This window comes from Calonectris borealis, chromosome 7 (genome assembly GCF_964195595.1).
Source record: "Calonectris borealis chromosome 7, bCalBor7.hap1.2, whole genome shotgun sequence".
Taxonomy (NCBI): Eukaryota; Metazoa; Chordata; class Aves; order Procellariiformes; family Procellariidae; genus Calonectris; species Calonectris borealis.
Genome location: NC_134318.1, coordinates 39,189,806 through 39,207,436, shown reverse-complemented (window position 1 = coordinate 39,207,436; position 17,631 = coordinate 39,189,806). Strand labels below are relative to the sequence as shown.

The 17,631-nt window shown below is 41.1% G+C and overlaps 1 protein-coding gene across 1 annotated transcript in view; it reads right to left on the bottom strand.

The window, feature by feature from the left end:
- Positions 1-430: 430 nt before the first annotated feature.
- Positions 431-17,631, bottom strand: part of TACC2 (transforming acidic coiled-coil containing protein 2) — a 104,773-nt gene continuing 87,572 nt past the window's right edge. The window contains exons 13-19 of the mRNA XM_075155223.1: positions 15,650-15,793; positions 14,651-14,727; positions 10,187-10,230; positions 3,884-4,044; positions 3,194-3,300; positions 1,949-2,069; positions 431-998 (exon numbers count right to left, since the gene is read on the bottom strand). Coding sequence (XP_075011324.1) covers positions 933-998; positions 1,949-2,069; positions 3,194-3,300; positions 3,884-4,044; positions 10,187-10,230; positions 14,651-14,727; positions 15,650-15,793 — 720 coding nt within the window. The 3' untranslated portion in view covers positions 431-932. The remainder of the gene's footprint in view (positions 999-1,948; positions 2,070-3,193; positions 3,301-3,883; positions 4,045-10,186; positions 10,231-14,650; positions 14,728-15,649; positions 15,794-17,631) is intronic.

Genomic DNA, 17,631 nt, shown 5'->3' with positions numbered 1-17,631 from the left:
ACAAACCCGCAGGCAAATTCTTCCAGTAGCACAAAGAAGAAAATGTATTCACCTTTCAGTGATAGATATGCTTAAAAACCACCATCCCATCATCGCACGTCACAGCCTCTAGCTCATGCAAACAGTCTCATGACATTTGCCTATGGGATTTGCTAGATCAGGGTCACAGCATTAAATATTTTGGAGGATTAAGCCTATGCTTGAGACCTGAGTGGTCCAAATCTAGCATATATATATATATACACACACACACATACAGAGCAAGATATAGACATAGATATGCGCACATAAGTAGTACTCTTGTGACCCACGGAGCGCTCCAAGCAGTGGCCCATGAAGTGCTTTCTGTGAAGGAATTCATTAATAAGAGCTGCTGTATTTGGCGCTGCACATGAAGTAAGCAAGTGAAGTACATAAAATAGAGCCATACTTATCTTCAACTTTCAACGAAAAAATTTATTTACAATAGAGAATTTCATTTAAGTGACATGCATTTTCATTTTTTTTTCATTTTTAATTTTATTTTACAAATCAGCAAATGCAGATAAAGTTTACACTCCTTAAGGCAAGAGTCCCCATGCAAGTAATACATGTTTATATTAAATCCAAAAGACATCCAACATGGGAACTCATGTACAAAGGGAAGGCTAGGATCAGCAATTTGTAATTTCTTAGAGAACTTGACAATCTCCCTGATACAGGAACTTTGAGATCAACTTGCTATGAATTATACTATGAAAATGCAAACAATAGCAAGAAATTCTGATAGTCATCTTAGTACTGCATACAATTAAATCAACTTTATTTAGAAAGAAAATACAGTAGTGCATACGAAAAAGTGAAAATATAACCTGTCCACATAAATGTATGGACATCAGTGTGCCAATGGTCATATTGCACTCAATATCGAAGTCCAGAAATTTGGTTAAAAGTTAGCTTTTCCCCATTTTGGCAATCAGTTCATCACAAATCTTTGTTAATTCTTCTATCTCTTTATTCTGGAAAATAAAAGGCAATATTAAGTATTATGAAAAACACTGTTGCATTAAGATGAGGGTGGGTTTTTTTTTAATTATCCAATCTTTGGGAGAAGTGTGGGACAAGTAAGTTTTCTCCATTACTGAGAACACAGTATCTAGAGAGAGAGAGATATAGATATGTATACACATACATAGTACACCTATGTATAGTGCATTCAAACAATATGCTTACTTATTTCCACATACAGCTCCTCTGACTTCAATAAATACAATTTAGCACTAAAGCACACAGCTTTATAGCAGTCGTTCCTAGCACACGATAATAATACATAGTGTAAATTTGTTTCTAGGCTGCACATTAACATTATTTTCACTCTGTTTTCCAGGGGCTCTAAGCAAGGACGAGCTGTACTATACTGAAAGCAAGCTCCTTTGCTGAGCTAGAGAACATGAAATATAAACAGCCATTTCCTACAGTCACTTTTGCGCTAAGCCGTACAGATCTGTATCTGATCATTTTGTCTATGTTAACACAGACATATGTTAACGTAAGCTAGCCCTGGAATTACAGCTAAAAATGGAAACAAAAACCGAGGGAAGAACTAAAACAGAGAGCTCTCAAACCTGAGAACCAAAGCAAACCAAGGGCCCTCTTTGGTACAGAGGTGCCCACTGAGCTTTGACCCAGCCTGAATCAGCCCCGAGCACTGGCCGGTGGCTGAGGTCAAAGCCTGGCAGATGGGTCCATTTGCCCGAACTGCCCGGAGCACGCAGCTAATTTTGTTACAAGGGTTGGGCAACTCTGCTCTCCCTGGGACCAGCTGGATGTGAGGAGCCGGAGAGGTCACATTGACCTTGGCTGTGGTCTGAGCTCCAGAGGAGAGCTGGGTGCAGCCGCTCTGGGAAGTTTCACTTAACTTGGGTCATCCCGTTGACTTCTGCCTTAAAAGAGCTGAATCGCTATTTACCTTTTGTTCCAGTGTTCTTTCCAATGCGTCCACTTTCAGCTGCTCTTTACGAAGGCTGGCCTGGTACGCTGCTTGCTCTTGCTGAGCCTTGCCTCTCACTTGTGCAATTTCAGCATTGGCTCTAGAAAAACACAGATTTTTGTCACGTCAGGCTCTCTGCAGGAAAGGACAGCGGGTACCGAAGGATGGACTGCATCTTAACAGATGGGTGGTGAGGGCAGGGCTACTTTCTGCATGTCTGAAAGTATTCTGGGACTTGTCCCTAGAGATTTTTCATGACTCCCTCTCTTGCTCAGCAGAGGCTGCAAAGTCTTTCCTTAACGTCTGTGTCAATCCCTTCATGCTTCTCTCAGATATCTGTGCTGGGGTCACAAATATCACTTAGGCAGAAGTGGTTTATGGCAGTTTCTAAACCTGATCTCCAGTTCTTACAGACTAGACTCACAGCTGGGGCAACAGCTGGAAAGCAAATCCAAATCTTACTTTGTTTTAGGCACTGATCAATCCTAGTGACATTTTGGAAACATCTCTTGGGTCTAAGGGACTGTAATATGAGTCCTGAATGTAATCCCTAGAAATGCTTAATTGGCCATTACATGGAAGTATAGAAAAAAAAAGTTAAAACAAATCAACCAGAGCTGCCTCTCTTAAGCCACAACCTGATGTTCGCTCCTTAACGGTGGCTTAAGGAGTTGCTATCCCTGCACATCTGGCATGATCCTTTGTGTAACTATTCCTCGCCGCCCTCAGCACAAGTTGGGCTGATCCAGCTTAGATAACCGGTGTTACTCGGGAGAGACCGCCTGACTGATTCTGCACTGGAACAGCTGAGCAGCACTTACATGTACTGTTCTGCTGGTTGACGCAGGGGCAATAATACAGCACAGGGGCAAGAGCAAATCCCTGGGGGCAGGAATAGTGGCTGCAGGTGCAAATACCTAAGCACAGCCCTCCATAGCTGCATAAACCTAGCTAATGGCTTCTTTCTTGATCTTCCCTGGAAAATACGTTAAAGAAACATGAAGACGTTTGATAAAGATAGAAATTTAAGGTGTTCTATATGGTCAGGAGCTGGAAGAAAACCAGCACATTACAGAAATTCTCATTATGGCATTTCATTCCACCCTCCCTCACAGAGCAGCCTGTGCTCTGCATATTGAAGGAGCAGGTTTGGGATGCAAGGTCCAGCCACAGGAACCCTCCTGCAGCACGGGCCCCTGAAAAGAGATGTGTACAATCAATTACCTGTCCAGTTTTTCCTCAGCGTGAATTTTGAGTGCTTGATACCTCTGCTCTTCCTTCTTTACTCGTGATAAGTATTCCTGCGCACATTTCTTTAACACTTCTTCATTCTTAAATGAGAAGATGACATTAAATTTAATCCAAGAGTTTGAAGTGTAGGACAGGCACCTATTTGTGGGAGTCACATTCAGATATTTTAAGGGGTGCAGTCTAACACTGACACCCCCACACAGAAGCCATCTGAAGCAATATTACACAATGCAAAAAGCTTTACAATTCTTCTGTTTGCATTTGATACGTGGCTGCAATCCTTCATCTGAGGATTACGTTATGTCACGCACTTTAGACATAACCTCTGACCTGAGGAATTCAGGTCCTAGGTTTTAACAGAACGCTCAGTCCAGAAGCCAGCCCTGACATGGGCTCAAGTCCCGCAGTTACGTGACATCTATTGAAATCGCAGTGTCACAGATGGGAGCAAGTTACTCCTGTGCAGTCTTCACCTTTTTAAAGCTATTCCAAAACGAAAGCACAAATGAGCATTCATGTTCTCTCTCCCCCCAGCACACTGCAGTCTAATGGAGTACCTCAGGCTGGACTGGAAACAAAGATGTGCCTTCGGTTAAACAGAGCTGGTATACGTGAGAGCCTGCTCAGCTTTGCTCTTTAAAAGAGGGACTTTAAAAGACTCACCTTCCGAAACCCCTCCAATACTTCTTTCATTTTTTCGTATCTCCTGAAAAGATCTGCCAGTGATTTCTCCACTGAGTTCAGATCTGCCAAAGCTTGTTCCTTCTCCACTATCAGCTGCTGAACAGTGTGATGGGAGACAGACTTCTCTCTCTGTTCATCCTCTGTTGGAAAGAAGAGAGGGGGAGGGAAAAAAGCGATTTTCAGAAGGGTGATAGTAGGAAGAACACCGATTTCACTATCATCTATAGTTTCTACTATACTGTGCTCTACGTTGTGTATTAGTAAGTTTACGGGATCCAGAAAAGTCATTTTTATAGAAAGACAATCCTGTTTTGGAAAAAGGTTGCTAAATACAGTGATATTTAAATATTTTGATGTTGGGGAAAAAATGTGAAAATATCTCTGTACTGATGATTTATTTCACTCTGAACTCAGCTGTTCCCATGAAAAAGGCAGGTGTTGGATTTCCCTTGTTTGCCTGAAGATGCACTAGCTGAAGGAAAGGACATTTATGCATATTACTAGCACTGGCAATAAATTATTTGCCATTGCTGATATATGCTTGTCATCCCCTGGCATCTCTTCTAAGCCTGTACAAACAAGGCACTTTGTTTAATGGAATTCAACTCAAATTCTTCCCTTGGAAAAACAGTGTTTTGCAAACTCTCATTCTTAGGATTACTGTAGCAAGTGCCCGAAAGGAAATCTAACATTAGACACATTTTCTAAATTCTGGTCTGCAGAAAACATCTTCCAAGCTTCTCCTGTGTATAGTTAAATTTGAGGCAGGGATGATGGGAAGAACACAATAGGAATGCAAATCCATGTGGAAGAGAACTTTTCAAAGGAATTGACCTAGTAATAAATCGGAATACCGGTATAACACTGGAAGAAAAGATCTGGCATTGTCTTCCAAAATGCCTCATTGTTTGCTTCATATCCTAAAATATGATTCTTATGTCCATGTTTTAAGGGCTACTTTCAATGTTACCGCAAAACATAGCAGTTTTGTATTACCGTTTTCCTTTGTCTATGATGGAAACTAAAAAAAGGTAAGAAGTCCTCCCGTGTAAAAAGCACGGGGCATTTCAGAATCTACAACTTTTCATTCAGGCCTTTATATTTTGAAATATAAAGAACTAAACAAGAGTTTACTTTTTATTTGAATAGAAGTCTTCATCTGAATTAAGTATTTCATAGTGCTGGTCAGCTCTGAAATGTCAAACTTGACACTGTCAATTCCCAAACTGACATGAATCTCTTCCTTTGGTGTATTCAATCCTTTTATCCACTTTTTTGCTAGCCTAACTAAGCCCAGAGCAGCGATGATGCCACACCGTGCGTCAGTTCATGTTGGCTATGTTCTGTGCTCCTTTGCACATGCCCTCACAGCATCTTGCTGGGGCAGAGCCTGAGCTGAGGTTATTTTGCTCTACGTGATGCGGAAGATTGAAAGAACCAGAGAAGCTCTCAAGACCTGCACTGAGTTTGCAGCACTGGAAGTTGTAACATCTTTATTTTACTGGTGAACAAACACCCTTGATATGGCAAAACCGAGAAACCCAGAGCCTTGTAATGCCACATCAGTTTGGTAACATTTAACATTTCATAAAAAATAAACATTCTTTTCTATGTTGCCTTCTTAAAGACACTGTGATCATCTGTAATGTCAAAATGAATGTATTCTCAAGCAAAATGAGAAAACCATTTGTCATCCTTCATTTATTTTTCTAAATCTGAGAAGTTGTCACCTTGTGTTCCAGCACAAGATTTGTTTAATCACGCTGGATATTACAGACTGTCTAGCTTAATTCCAAAACATTCACTGGCAGGATCCTGTTCTTTGGCAAAACCTCTGTCATCGCAACTCCGTGCAGGGGCAGGCATCCATTCGCATGATCACGTAATGTACTTAAATTTATTTAATGTCACAACTTTACTTTTTCCGAGACTGCTGCCTGCGGTATTTTAGCAACTTCCTTCTTATTTGTTTCTAGGGCAATCTAGAAAGTTAGTAATTCGTGACTGGCTCCCTCACAACTACCGCGCTCTTCCTGTTCCTCCCAGGGCATCGCGGAGCCCTCCTCTCTCCTCAAACACTCATCCCCAGCCCCGCTTCAACTTGCACACGGGAATTAGGGGCAGGAGATATCCGATGCTCCCTTTCTCCTCTCCTCGCCCTTCCACTACACGCTAGAGGTGTCCATGGACCGGGGAGCGAGCTGAGGCCTCGTTAGACTCCAAGGGGAAACCGGAATTTATATTGGGAAAGGGAATGACATGTGAATTGAAAAGAGGGAGAGTTTCCAGTGAGCTTTAGGAAAGGAGCATCTGATAATCTCAGATAACAGTTAAGATCATACATTTAAAACCAAAGTGGTTAAATACTACAGAAAACAGAAACTGGCATCTGGCTGGAGGACTGGAAGATCTATGCGATATTTTCTAAAACTGTGATTTAGCTTTAATGACAAAGCTGCTTAGTGGAACCATGCTGATAATAGTCTGCCAGTCAAATCTTAGTTGAGCAGTTACAGATACTTATTTCTAAAGATATTTATGAGGTTATGCAATTAAAATATTTTAATTAAATGGCTTCCATGTCTGCAACACACACTGTCCACGGCTCACCAACAATAACAGCAGTACGCTCAGGACCAACACTATCCAAATTGACAGAATCAGAGCACCATGACAGCAGATCCGCTTTCAGGCTCAGCTCAGTATTACTTACATTACTTAATGGGAATGCAGCAAACGGAGAACAAAAGCAAAAGAAACCAAAAATGCAAAATGCTGGTGTGAAAGTTGGTGAAAAGCTTTACTTACCAGGCTTGCCTGTTTTGTTTTTGCAAGCAAATAGCAAGAAGCAACAAAAACGGAAGCAAAATAGAAAATCAGGAATTGTTAGGAAAGCAGAACATAAGTAATGCAACAACCTGTAATGCACAAAGCATAACATCTGTTTATTTTGCATAATGAGAATTTAAGTATGTATTTAAACATACAAGCATAAGGATACATTTTTAACAGAAAAAACCCAACATTACAAATCCATCAATAAAAAGGAAATCCACGCCAGGGATTTTGGAAGGGAACTGTGGATGGCTGTGATCAAGGTGTGTGTAGGGTGGGGTGCAGTGAACATCGGGGTTACGCAGGCTCCGTTCCATACGGGACAACCCTAAAGGCTGTCAGTGCCACGCAGTCGTGAGCTGCAAAACTTGGGCAAGAGTCAGCAAAGCAGCAGCACAAGCAGCAGGCTAGCCTGGAAGCCTGTTCTTTTTTCTCCCCCCTCCTCAATATAAACAAGAATGTGTTAGGGGCTGAGGCAAGTGCAAGAAAAAAGGAAAAAAAGTTAAAGCACCCGTAAAAAAATATTCAAAGAGACACTAACAGGGATCTATACACTGACAGCTTGCAAGCTCTGGCTGTACAGAGTATGGCATGAAACTAATTGCATAATTAAGTCGGGTAATATTGGGCTTTATATGTCTATGACAGCAAATATTAGATCTGCCACAGCCCTTGAAATCAAAGGCAATTACTGTTTGCAATGCATGTTTTCAGTGCCTTTATAGGCAAACATACACAATCACATATTGTTAATATGGAATATTTTCAATATTCATTATACATACACATGACAACCTATAAAAGGCTGAGCAGGATCTATCAACCACACTGAATATTCATTAAAGGGATTTGTGAGATTGGTTCACTTGTAATGCGCTCCTAACAGGGATGTATAAATAGCTCAGAAGGGTTAAATCATAAATAGAAACAGCACAGGCATTTCTTTTGTTAAAATGCATATTTTGCTTTAGCAGTAAGACATTATTGTGATAATAGTTCAGTGAAGTATATGCAAATAGCATGCAGACAGTCATTTTCCTCCACAACATGGCATTTGGATGAGCGAATTCCTTTATCAGAAGGGACCGTAATTTACGACAAATGACAGGAGAAAGTGGGACAATTAGATCAAAAATTTGCATTAAATGCAGGGAGAAGCAGCCTCGCATTTAACATATTACCATGCTGTAGAATTCGCATACTGCTCTAATTAACACATGCTTTCTGTGTCACTGTTGTTGTTTCGGTTCCTTTGCAAATGGACAACAAATTATATTATTTATAGCCATAGCTCTTAAAACCTTGCCATAGATCATTTGAAAGACTCTGACTGATACTCTGAATTTGAAGTTTAAAGATCTTTCTATTTCCTCAGTGGTCAATGGCCTGATGCTTTAATTATCCTTGATTTCTTTGCAACAAGAGGAAATGGCAATTGTAGAATTTACTCTGTATGCCATGGCTGTGCCTTTGCCTTAGGACCCCTCTCCTACACCTTCTTGTTGCACTGTGGTCTCAAAATTTGAATTTTTTTTTAAAAAATCTGTTTCTCAAAAATAGAATTTGAATTTGTTATCAAAAAGAAACTTCTATTGCTAACTATATGCATATGCTTGGGGAAAAAAGGACAGGTCCTGTGTTTGTATATATGAACGGCCAAGTTCAGGGACGAAGCCATACCAGAGTATGTTTAGTGTAAACCAAAATGAATTAAGTTCTTTGCATATTCTGGTCACTCGTATTTTAACACTTGCATGATGAGAATGACAGACGTTATGTCAGAAAGCAGGCATATTTGCTCAGTTGTACATACAAAAGGCAACAGAGGCATAACACCATAGAGAATGAAGCCAGGCATATTATTATTATTAAATTATTATTATTATTGTTGTTATTATTATTATTATTATTATTATTATTATTATTATTATTATTATTATTATTATTATTACCACCACCTTTATTTATTTATTTATTTATAGACCCATTTTTCCCTTCACTTGAAAGGAGGCTGGGGTGTCTCCCAACGGCTGAGAAATGCAGGAAGGCAGCAAAAGCACCAGATATTGAACTACTCCCCCTCACTCTCTTTGGGCAAAAATAAGCAAATTTTTGCTACAGACGTATGTAAACACAACTCAAGCATTAGTGAAGAAAAAAAAAAACCAATTTAAAAGGAAACAAAAATTTGGGGGTCACAAAATACTGGCTGTGTATGAGGGGACCGCCAATTTTAAAAGGGGCAAACCAATACGATATGTTGATAGCTGTAATAAAAATCCTTCCCTGCTAAAAACCTGTTAGAAAGATGCAGGAATGCCTGTACATTGTACTCTCTGTGACAGTTCTCTCAGGGGGAGTAAGAGCAGTAATTTCTTTCTTTTTATTTTTCAGTAAACACAGCGCAAACAGGCTGGATTCAGAACACTCCCTGCTCGCAGGTACCATTAGCTAGGCTAGCCTTTCTCCTGCATCTCACAGCCCAGATTTAAGACCGAGGACAATCTTAACGGCTTTTAACAATATTTCACAGTTCTCTGCTGCTTTACTCGAGCTTGTCCAGATGAGCTTGGTCCTGCTTTCTCATCAGCCACCGCTTCTTTTCCTGCTCTCCCCAGCTTTTGGCCATAGGGACCCCGCTCAGCCGTTCGCCCTTCTGGGGGACGGATCGAGCGGAAGCAGCACAGGGCAGCACGAGACACTGGCGCTTTCTATAGCCAGACTACGAAAAAGAGCTTCGGAAATCTTATGAGGAGGCTTCAAAGTCACATCCCAGGGGCCAGACCTCCTGTGCCAAGGAAGCACACGAGTCCTGCAACCTTTGGTTTTGAAATGCTACTGCACGTTGCATTTTTCGTTTGTGGGGCATGGTGATAACAAAGGCATTGTCTAATTATTGTGAGGCAAAACATGTCATAATTTAGACCTTAAAGGAGACCCCTCTGTCAGTAAATAACTGGGGAAGTGGATTGGCCATTCATAATCTCTCAACTGGGATTGGAGTTAATCTAGGTTTTGGTCTGACCAATGCACTTAGCACAGATAATCCCTGTTGTTGTAAGGAGCTAAGTTTGGTATCTCCCATTAAACAGTTGGGAGCGGATGACTAAAGGGTTTTTAGGTCACTGAAAGTCTCTCGCGGAGATACCCATGAATTCTGGGCAACGTCTTTCCTATGGGACAGTTTGCTTTGATGCAGAAAAAAAAGCCCTGACCCTTCTGTATTACCTGGACTGCCTCGGGGGCTACTTTCTGTAAAATGAAGCCCTAGCTTTTCATCACAATCTGGCAGCACACACCGGCGTCCTCAGATGCATTCACAACTCCCAGCAGCATCAGCAGATGTAGCTAGCATCAAAATGAAGCCCACAGACTTCAACCATGTTTCTAGGCTCTCTTCAGAAAATCAGAGTGGAAGATAGGATCTTTCAGAGCAGAAACACCTACCTATCATCTGAGCAATCGTCTTCTCATATTCTGAAACTATTTTCCTATAAGAGGGAAAAAAAAGAAAAGCTTTTGGCAAACATCATAATGGCTAATGCTTACTTAGAAAATAATGCTACTCAATAACTGAACTATGGTATTTTAAAAGAGATACAGAACCCCTTCACACTTTTATATGCTCCTTATTACCTGAGTAACAAATAAAACTGACAGTTTAAACATTGCACCTGATTTTTAATTCTCCATGTAAATCAATATAGGTGAGGAGAGGGAAAAGGGATTGCTCTGAAACAAATTCTGTTATTTGAAACGTGCCCAAAGTCCATTACAATCATGATTTAAATATAAACATAATCACATTGGTCTAATTCAAGAGTTAGAAAGAGTCTGATTTTTCCATTACTTTCTCCCCTCTTCTGTTTGTGTTTGCTTATTTTTAATGTAAACAATAAGTAAAGTTATAATTGGTAGCAAGAAGACCTAACAGGAGTATAGTTGGCCCTCATCCAAAATAAATCTAATCTTCCACTCTCCAAATGTGACTAAATGATCCATTAGAGAACAAGACCAAAATATTCAATTATGTAACACAAAATCCATTGCGTCCTATTTCCCAAATCTGTTTTTGAAACAGAGGTGGCAAAATGCTACTTTTAACACTATTTTATTTCATATACTCACGGTAGGCTTTGAATTTCCTTCCTGAAAAGAGGTTAGCCAAAATAAGCAGATTAAATGTGATTTAGAAAGATGATCCACCCCTTCCCAGAGCCAAATAAAGCTAATGAAATGAGACTAGCTTGATCTGTGCTTTGATTCACGAGCCACGTAGGACTGTCTATGAAAAACAAAATTACCCCACACTTCATCTGAAGTGGATATTCAAAATAGCTCACTGGTGTTTGAATACGTCTCTTTTGAAGTCTTAGCTCGCTTTCACTTGCTCCATTTTAGAGAAGTCTGCTGCAGTTGGTGAGGTTACAGGAAGGATGTGGGAAAATCCTGAGACAAAAGTCAGTAAGGAAAGGAGAAACTCGCGGAGCTCCCGAAAAACTAATGCAGTGATTCCCGTACCGCCTGTCTCAAACCTGAATCACAAACAGAGCCCAGAAACCCCTGCGAAGGCCACCTGCCCCAAAGGCCAGTGGCGTCTCCCGTGCCCTGGTCCCGCAGAGCAGGGGTCACAGCTGCGCGCCCCGCGGACCTCGCTCGGGCTTCGGGTAGCAACAATTTTCGGTACGGGGGCCAGCGCCCGTCTCTGCACAGCTCGCCGTGCCTCCAGCCGCTGCCCCCGCTGGGGTCTGCTCGGGTGCTGCTTTCCCTGCTGTCAGGCCTGTTGTTTTAATTGGCTTTTTTCTTTCTTTTTTTTTTTTTTTAACCATAAAGGACAGTTTTGAGAGCAAAGATAGCCGCAAGGATTTTCCCCTAAAAGGAAGGGATTGGTTTCATGTCCAAAGAAGATTACCTCAAAAGCCTACTGTAAGCAATAAGGATTTTAAAGCCATGTCATATCCTTGTAACACCAGGCACCTTTAGGAAGTTTTATCATCCTAGAAAATGAAGCCAAGGACTCAGGGCAACAAATACGAGATTGAACACTGTTACAGCACTACAGCACTTCCCAGCCTAGGCTGCACCACGGAAGTTGGCAGCAAAGGGAAATAACATTATCTATTTCTTATTTTTACCAGCTTAGACTACTTCAAGTAGGTACCACATTCTCTGCATTATCCAATCTAACGAGTCACGTGGCAGATGTTCAACAGAAGTGGATACTGCAATGGCTCATTGATTTTAATAATATTCGCTTTGGAAAGCAAGGTAGTCAAGTGAAGTCTTGTTCCAGATTCATGTCAAAGGCCTCTTTCAGTCAAGCAGCCTAAATAACGGGCATTATGGCTGGGGAACCAAAGGATGCTGGTCACATTATTCCTCTCTGTGATGCACACCGTAACCCTAGCTTGACACGCTGCATAGGCTTAACTTTGGTATTTTAGACATTCAGTCTATTTATTGACTTCCTGCAATTTCGTAAGTCATAAAAACATCAAAATCCAGGGCTACAAAGGATCTCAGAGGTCATCTGCTGGACTTCCCTTACTGAGGCATAATTAATTAGACCTCCAAATAACCATATTTAAGTATTTCTTGCCTGCCTCTGGTTGTACCCTTGGATTATGGTATAGCACACCCTGGTTTAGCTCTTCGATAGTTATTACATTATTACAACTTCTCATCTTGGCTACTGTTCTCTGGAGTGGAATTTTCTCCAGACTGATGTTTTTCTGGAAGCTTAGCTGAACTCAGGATATTCCAGGTAGAGTATGCAGGACTTGGGTAAAGGAGCATTGCTTCTCCTTCTGTGGAAAGTGATGCTTTTGTGCTTGCAACTCTAGGTAATCCCTTCACTCCTTGCTTATCATCATGTCATATCTAATTGCTGCATCTCTACTTCACCACACACGGACTGTTTCAACATTTAAACTTCCAAGAGAAATCTTTCTTTGTGCATATTTTATCATTTTGTGACAATATTAGATTTTTTTTTCACCCATGTGTTCTGGGGATGCGCCCGTGGGAAATTTGGCTTAGATAATGAGGTTTTTTTCAAATCAAATTTTATTGAGGGTGTAGACACACAAGCAAATTACTGTGAGGAAGATGAAGGTACAGATCTACAGTGTGCCAGCTGCTCTGTGTCACCCCCTGCTCTCCTTTCATTAAGGAATAAGCAACCTCTGTCAGTGCCCGTTTGCAGCCGGCAGGCGCGTGCACCCAGGCAGTTTCTAGAGAACAGACCAAGTACCGCACTTGAGCGTGTGCTGAATGCTGAGACGTTCCTTACACAATTCCTGATTTTGTTCATTCCTTGTTTTGCTTCCTCGGTTTGACTGCTTGCAGCAGCTCCTTTCCGTTTTGCCTCATTATGCATTTGAGGGCTATGCCAGGGTTTTGTTTCCTTTCCCAAGCAGAGCGCAAGAGAGGTGAGAGAACTCAGCTGGGCACTGGGAGATGGTTTTCTGAAAGAAATAAAGCGGCTGCTCTTGCCTTTTGCAGACGCTTCTTTTAAGATGCTTTGGCTCAAAGCCCTGTGCTGCCGCTATTCAAATCTGCCATGTGCGACTCCTGGCATCCATGCTGGCGTTTGCCGAGTTCTGTACTGCAGCTCCCTTTTACCCTTGCTCCCTAAGTACAGTTTTCCTGTACTGTGGATATAAGCAGGAATTGCATATGCAGGTCATCACTTGATACAGCTCATTGGCTTTAGCTTTACACCACCGAGACATTTAATTTTGGGAAGAAGCTAGTGCTAGAATATCACAGAAGTGATTTTGAAGAAAATTCAGTCTCAGAAGTGATTGCAGAAATTATTACTTAAAAGAAGGCTGCTAAAATAATCTGACAGTTTCCTTTTATTTATGAGTTAAGGGGGGAGATGGTTTTTTTCTGTCTGTTTGAAGGTAGAAAATAATAGGCTTTAAAGACTCCATGAAATATTTTTATACATTCTCTTTTGCAATTGATGACTTTCTCAGATTCAGATCGATGAGCAGGTCAAGCTCATTGGTATGTCGTTCTTATGGTATTACCACTGTAAAAAAAGAAAGGCTGAAACTTTCAAATAACTAAACGGGAAGCAATAGTGATTCCTTGAGCAACACTGCTCACCTCATCCACTACAGCGATTTTGTTGTCACCCTTGCAAGGGGTAGGACCTGGGCTGGGAAGGTCAAACCAGTTCTGTTCCGGTATACAGATATTTAATGTAACAGCAAAATCCAAGATAACTATTGCTTAACTAAAATCAAGCCTAGTGTGTACAGTAATTAAAAAAATCAGCTCAGTCCAAAGAAAAGGGTGCAGAATCTCCTTGAAAGTCAACACTCAGAGGCCAGAGCGGTTCCTTTGCAAGAAATGTTTTTCTACTGGCAACTGGGTTTTTGTTTTCTATTGTTAAAGAAACTTTTTACAATAATGGCCTGGAGGGAGCCTGTACTACTCATATCTATCTGCCAACCTTCACATTCTTTCTTCTGCTGGCAAAACTATTTGTGCAGAGTGAATTTTAAATTAGCACGTGCATACCTCTGACAGCTCTGCAGGCAGACTCATTCAGTCGGGCAACAGAAACACCACTATGCAATCCACGTGAGAATTCACAGCACAAACTGGAGGAAATTCTTCCCTTACATTAACCTAGATTAAGACCTCTCTTATCTCAGTATTTTGAGGATGTAAATAATATTAGCAACACAGAAGTTTTCAATGATTAGCCTAAACAGGGGTGCCCACCAGGCAAAGCAAAGATAAAGTATCATTTAGGATCAATCCAAAGCCTGCAGTTAAAAACAATGAAACAAATTCAGCTAACCAAAACAGTTGTACTCATGGTACTCTGCGTACTATCCACAGGCTGAAATAAGACCCTCTGTCAGTGTGATTAGTGACAAGTTAATAACCCACCTCATTTCCATCACTTCCCTTCTGCTTTCTTCATATTTCTCTTTCCACTCAGATACTTCTCTTTCCTTGGCCACAATCTGAAACAAAGAAAGCAAAGAAAAAAAGAACAGTAAAACCAAGTGATCCATTAAAGAGGAAATTAAATAACTGTACAATATTTGATTTAATATCAAATCCTAATTAACAGAGGTATAGTTTTCAAGTGCATAATGGACTCAAATATAAACATCCCCAGTGATTTTTTTCTTTTTCAGACTGTAAGGTGCAATTAAAAAAGTTCAGATATTAAATCATACTCAAGTTTTGAAAAACTAATTTAGGAAAGTAGATGCAATGTTCTTGTTTCATGTTTCATTCCTGATTATAACAAGGACATTTTTCAAGAAATACTATATTACACTACACCGTGTCTGATTTGACCTGGTCCCAAACCTGAAATACTTCTGTACCTGGGTTTGGAACATGGTCCCCTGGTTTGTCCTCTCAGGGGGTTCTACTGCTTCTGCATGCTTATTTAGGGCTGACTGTCCATGAAATTTTATACCCAAAGGACTGTGTTCCTTTGTGCTCCTTTCGTTCACACAATCTATCATAAAGTTTGGAATACTCTAACACTAGATTGTACTCATTTTTTAATTGTTATTAGCCAGACTAATCTCATATGTAGCTTTGTAAAGTACATAATTTTATTCCTATTTCTAGCATCTTACAATTTTTATACAGTTGTATAGCAATGTCAAGATACACAGAGTACACCTGAGGTTAAAAACAATAAAGATTTATTTTCATATAGTGTCTGCTTTTCACGTATGTCAAAAAAAGTAAAACTTACAGTGTAGTGCCTTTTGCTTTGGTAGCCTCTAGCGTGGCTTTAGCACGGCTGAGGACGGTTTCAAGAATAGAACAAGTGTTCGTAATATGAATCATTTGGGAGAAAACAGGAAAGACGGAAACCACAAGGGGCACACATTTCCTTTTCCAAGTTCTGAAGAAAATTACCTCTGCTCTGGCGAGTCGTAGTGCAGAGTCTAAGTCTTGCTGGGGGAAGAGAAGACCCGTGGTGCTTTCTGCATCCGAGGTGCCGATCCGGGAGTACAGTGCACTTTTAGAGATGGAAACATCTGCTGGGATAGCAGGTTCTCTCTGTGTGTTTGTTTTTTTAAATACAAAGAAATGAACCATTAAATATGTGTTTAGCTCATATGTTTTCTGGGTGTAGTCCTAGGCACCAGGGTCCTGAACTAGGACTAGAATCCTGTGCACTACTAAATTATAACAGCAATAACACTGACAAGGAGCTTTGAATTTAGCAATCATAAAAAATACATTTAAGATCCATAGTAAGCACCAAGAGAGCCGTATTACTTTTATAGAAAGAAAATAAAGACAGCACTTTGCCACCAATATTTTAAGGTCCTATATTAGAAAATTTACTACTTTCTGATGCTGAAATTTCATCAAAACATGCACGAGAAATCCATGTCAGCAGAGGAAATTAGAATTGGAGGCAGAGAGTTCGTTAAGGGGAATTCTGCTTCCATAAAAATAGATCAAGAAACCAGAAGCAAGAGGACAGCTCACTTTCTTAGGTCTGACCTGCCAATACACTACATCTATCGTAAAAGGTATTACATAAGAAGTGTGAATGTACAAGTGACGTTGCTGCCCCACTGGTATTTAGCATGCGATTAGTAAGTTAAATGAGGTTTTATTTGCAGCTGCCAATTTTGCTCACGTCAGCGGCTCAGATTAACGCAGGAGGAGAGCAGCATGTGAAATGAGGAAGAGAGCAAAAAAGAGGTATGTGACACTGAGATGCGTGAGATGTCTTGCAAACAACTCTAGATACAAACCACCCAAGTTACAGCACATTAAAACCAAGGAGATTATAAAAGACAGTTAGGAAGATACTAAACAAAAAAAAAGCCCGCATTTTCAGACACCATCCGTAGCAACCCCCTGAGAGCAGACCCCTCTGCAGCAGATGCACCAGCACAGCTATATGTCCTTGTGTCCCCGACCTATGCTTTGCATCTCGCCATCCACCAGCTAACATGCACGTGCTGACCGCCTGGCTGGGTATTGCCTCTGGTGGTCTGGGAAACAAAATGTTCTTTCTCTCAGCTGCTGGGGGGACACAAAATAGTTTTGGGGGTGGAGGTGACCATATCCCTATTGCTGGGGTTTAATCTTCCACTCCTCTGTTAAATATGCACGAAACTGGCCAAAGGAATCAGGATTACTGGGATCGGGGAGGAGAGGGGCAGATGGTGCAGACACCACGGCCACCACCAAAACGCTGCTTCCTTACAACACTGGACTAAAACAGGCTGGAGAATCAAAATATCACTAAAAATTAAAATAAACTTTTTTTTAAGAGAGGAAGCCCTCATAGAGACCAAACGAGGTAGCAACTTAATGGTAAGAGGCATCTCTAGGAGGTCTGTTATGTTTCCAGGCTCCAGAGCAGAGAAAGGGGATCCCCTCTGCCCGTGCAGTGCTGGGACCCCCACGACTACTCTGCACAGGCGCAGGCTACATCGTCCTCGGGACAATTCTGCGAGACAGAGCCAGAGCACCTCCATTTCACGGGCTGAGGACCCGCTCTGGTCCCCGCATTGCCCAGGGGAGCCCCACCTCAGGGAGCACCGTGGGGGAAGACGGGCTTAGCCCTGGCCAGGGATGTGCTCTTGCACTTATTAAGTATTTTCCTTTCTCTTTCTCTTTCTCTTTATATGAAATCCTTCCACCAAAAGAAGTTTCATAGGAAAGATCTTGTATCTGAGTATGGCTGAAATTCCTTGAATTTCTGTGACCTAAGAAGATACTTCACGTGGTACGGAACATTCAAACACACTGACTTCAGCGGAGAGGACACAAATGCCCAGAAATCCCTCTCTCAGTGTGTATGAATACACATCTCAGTCACTTGTTAAGTCAGTGTCAAAACTGCATTTAAAAAAATGGAATGTTTTTTTTTT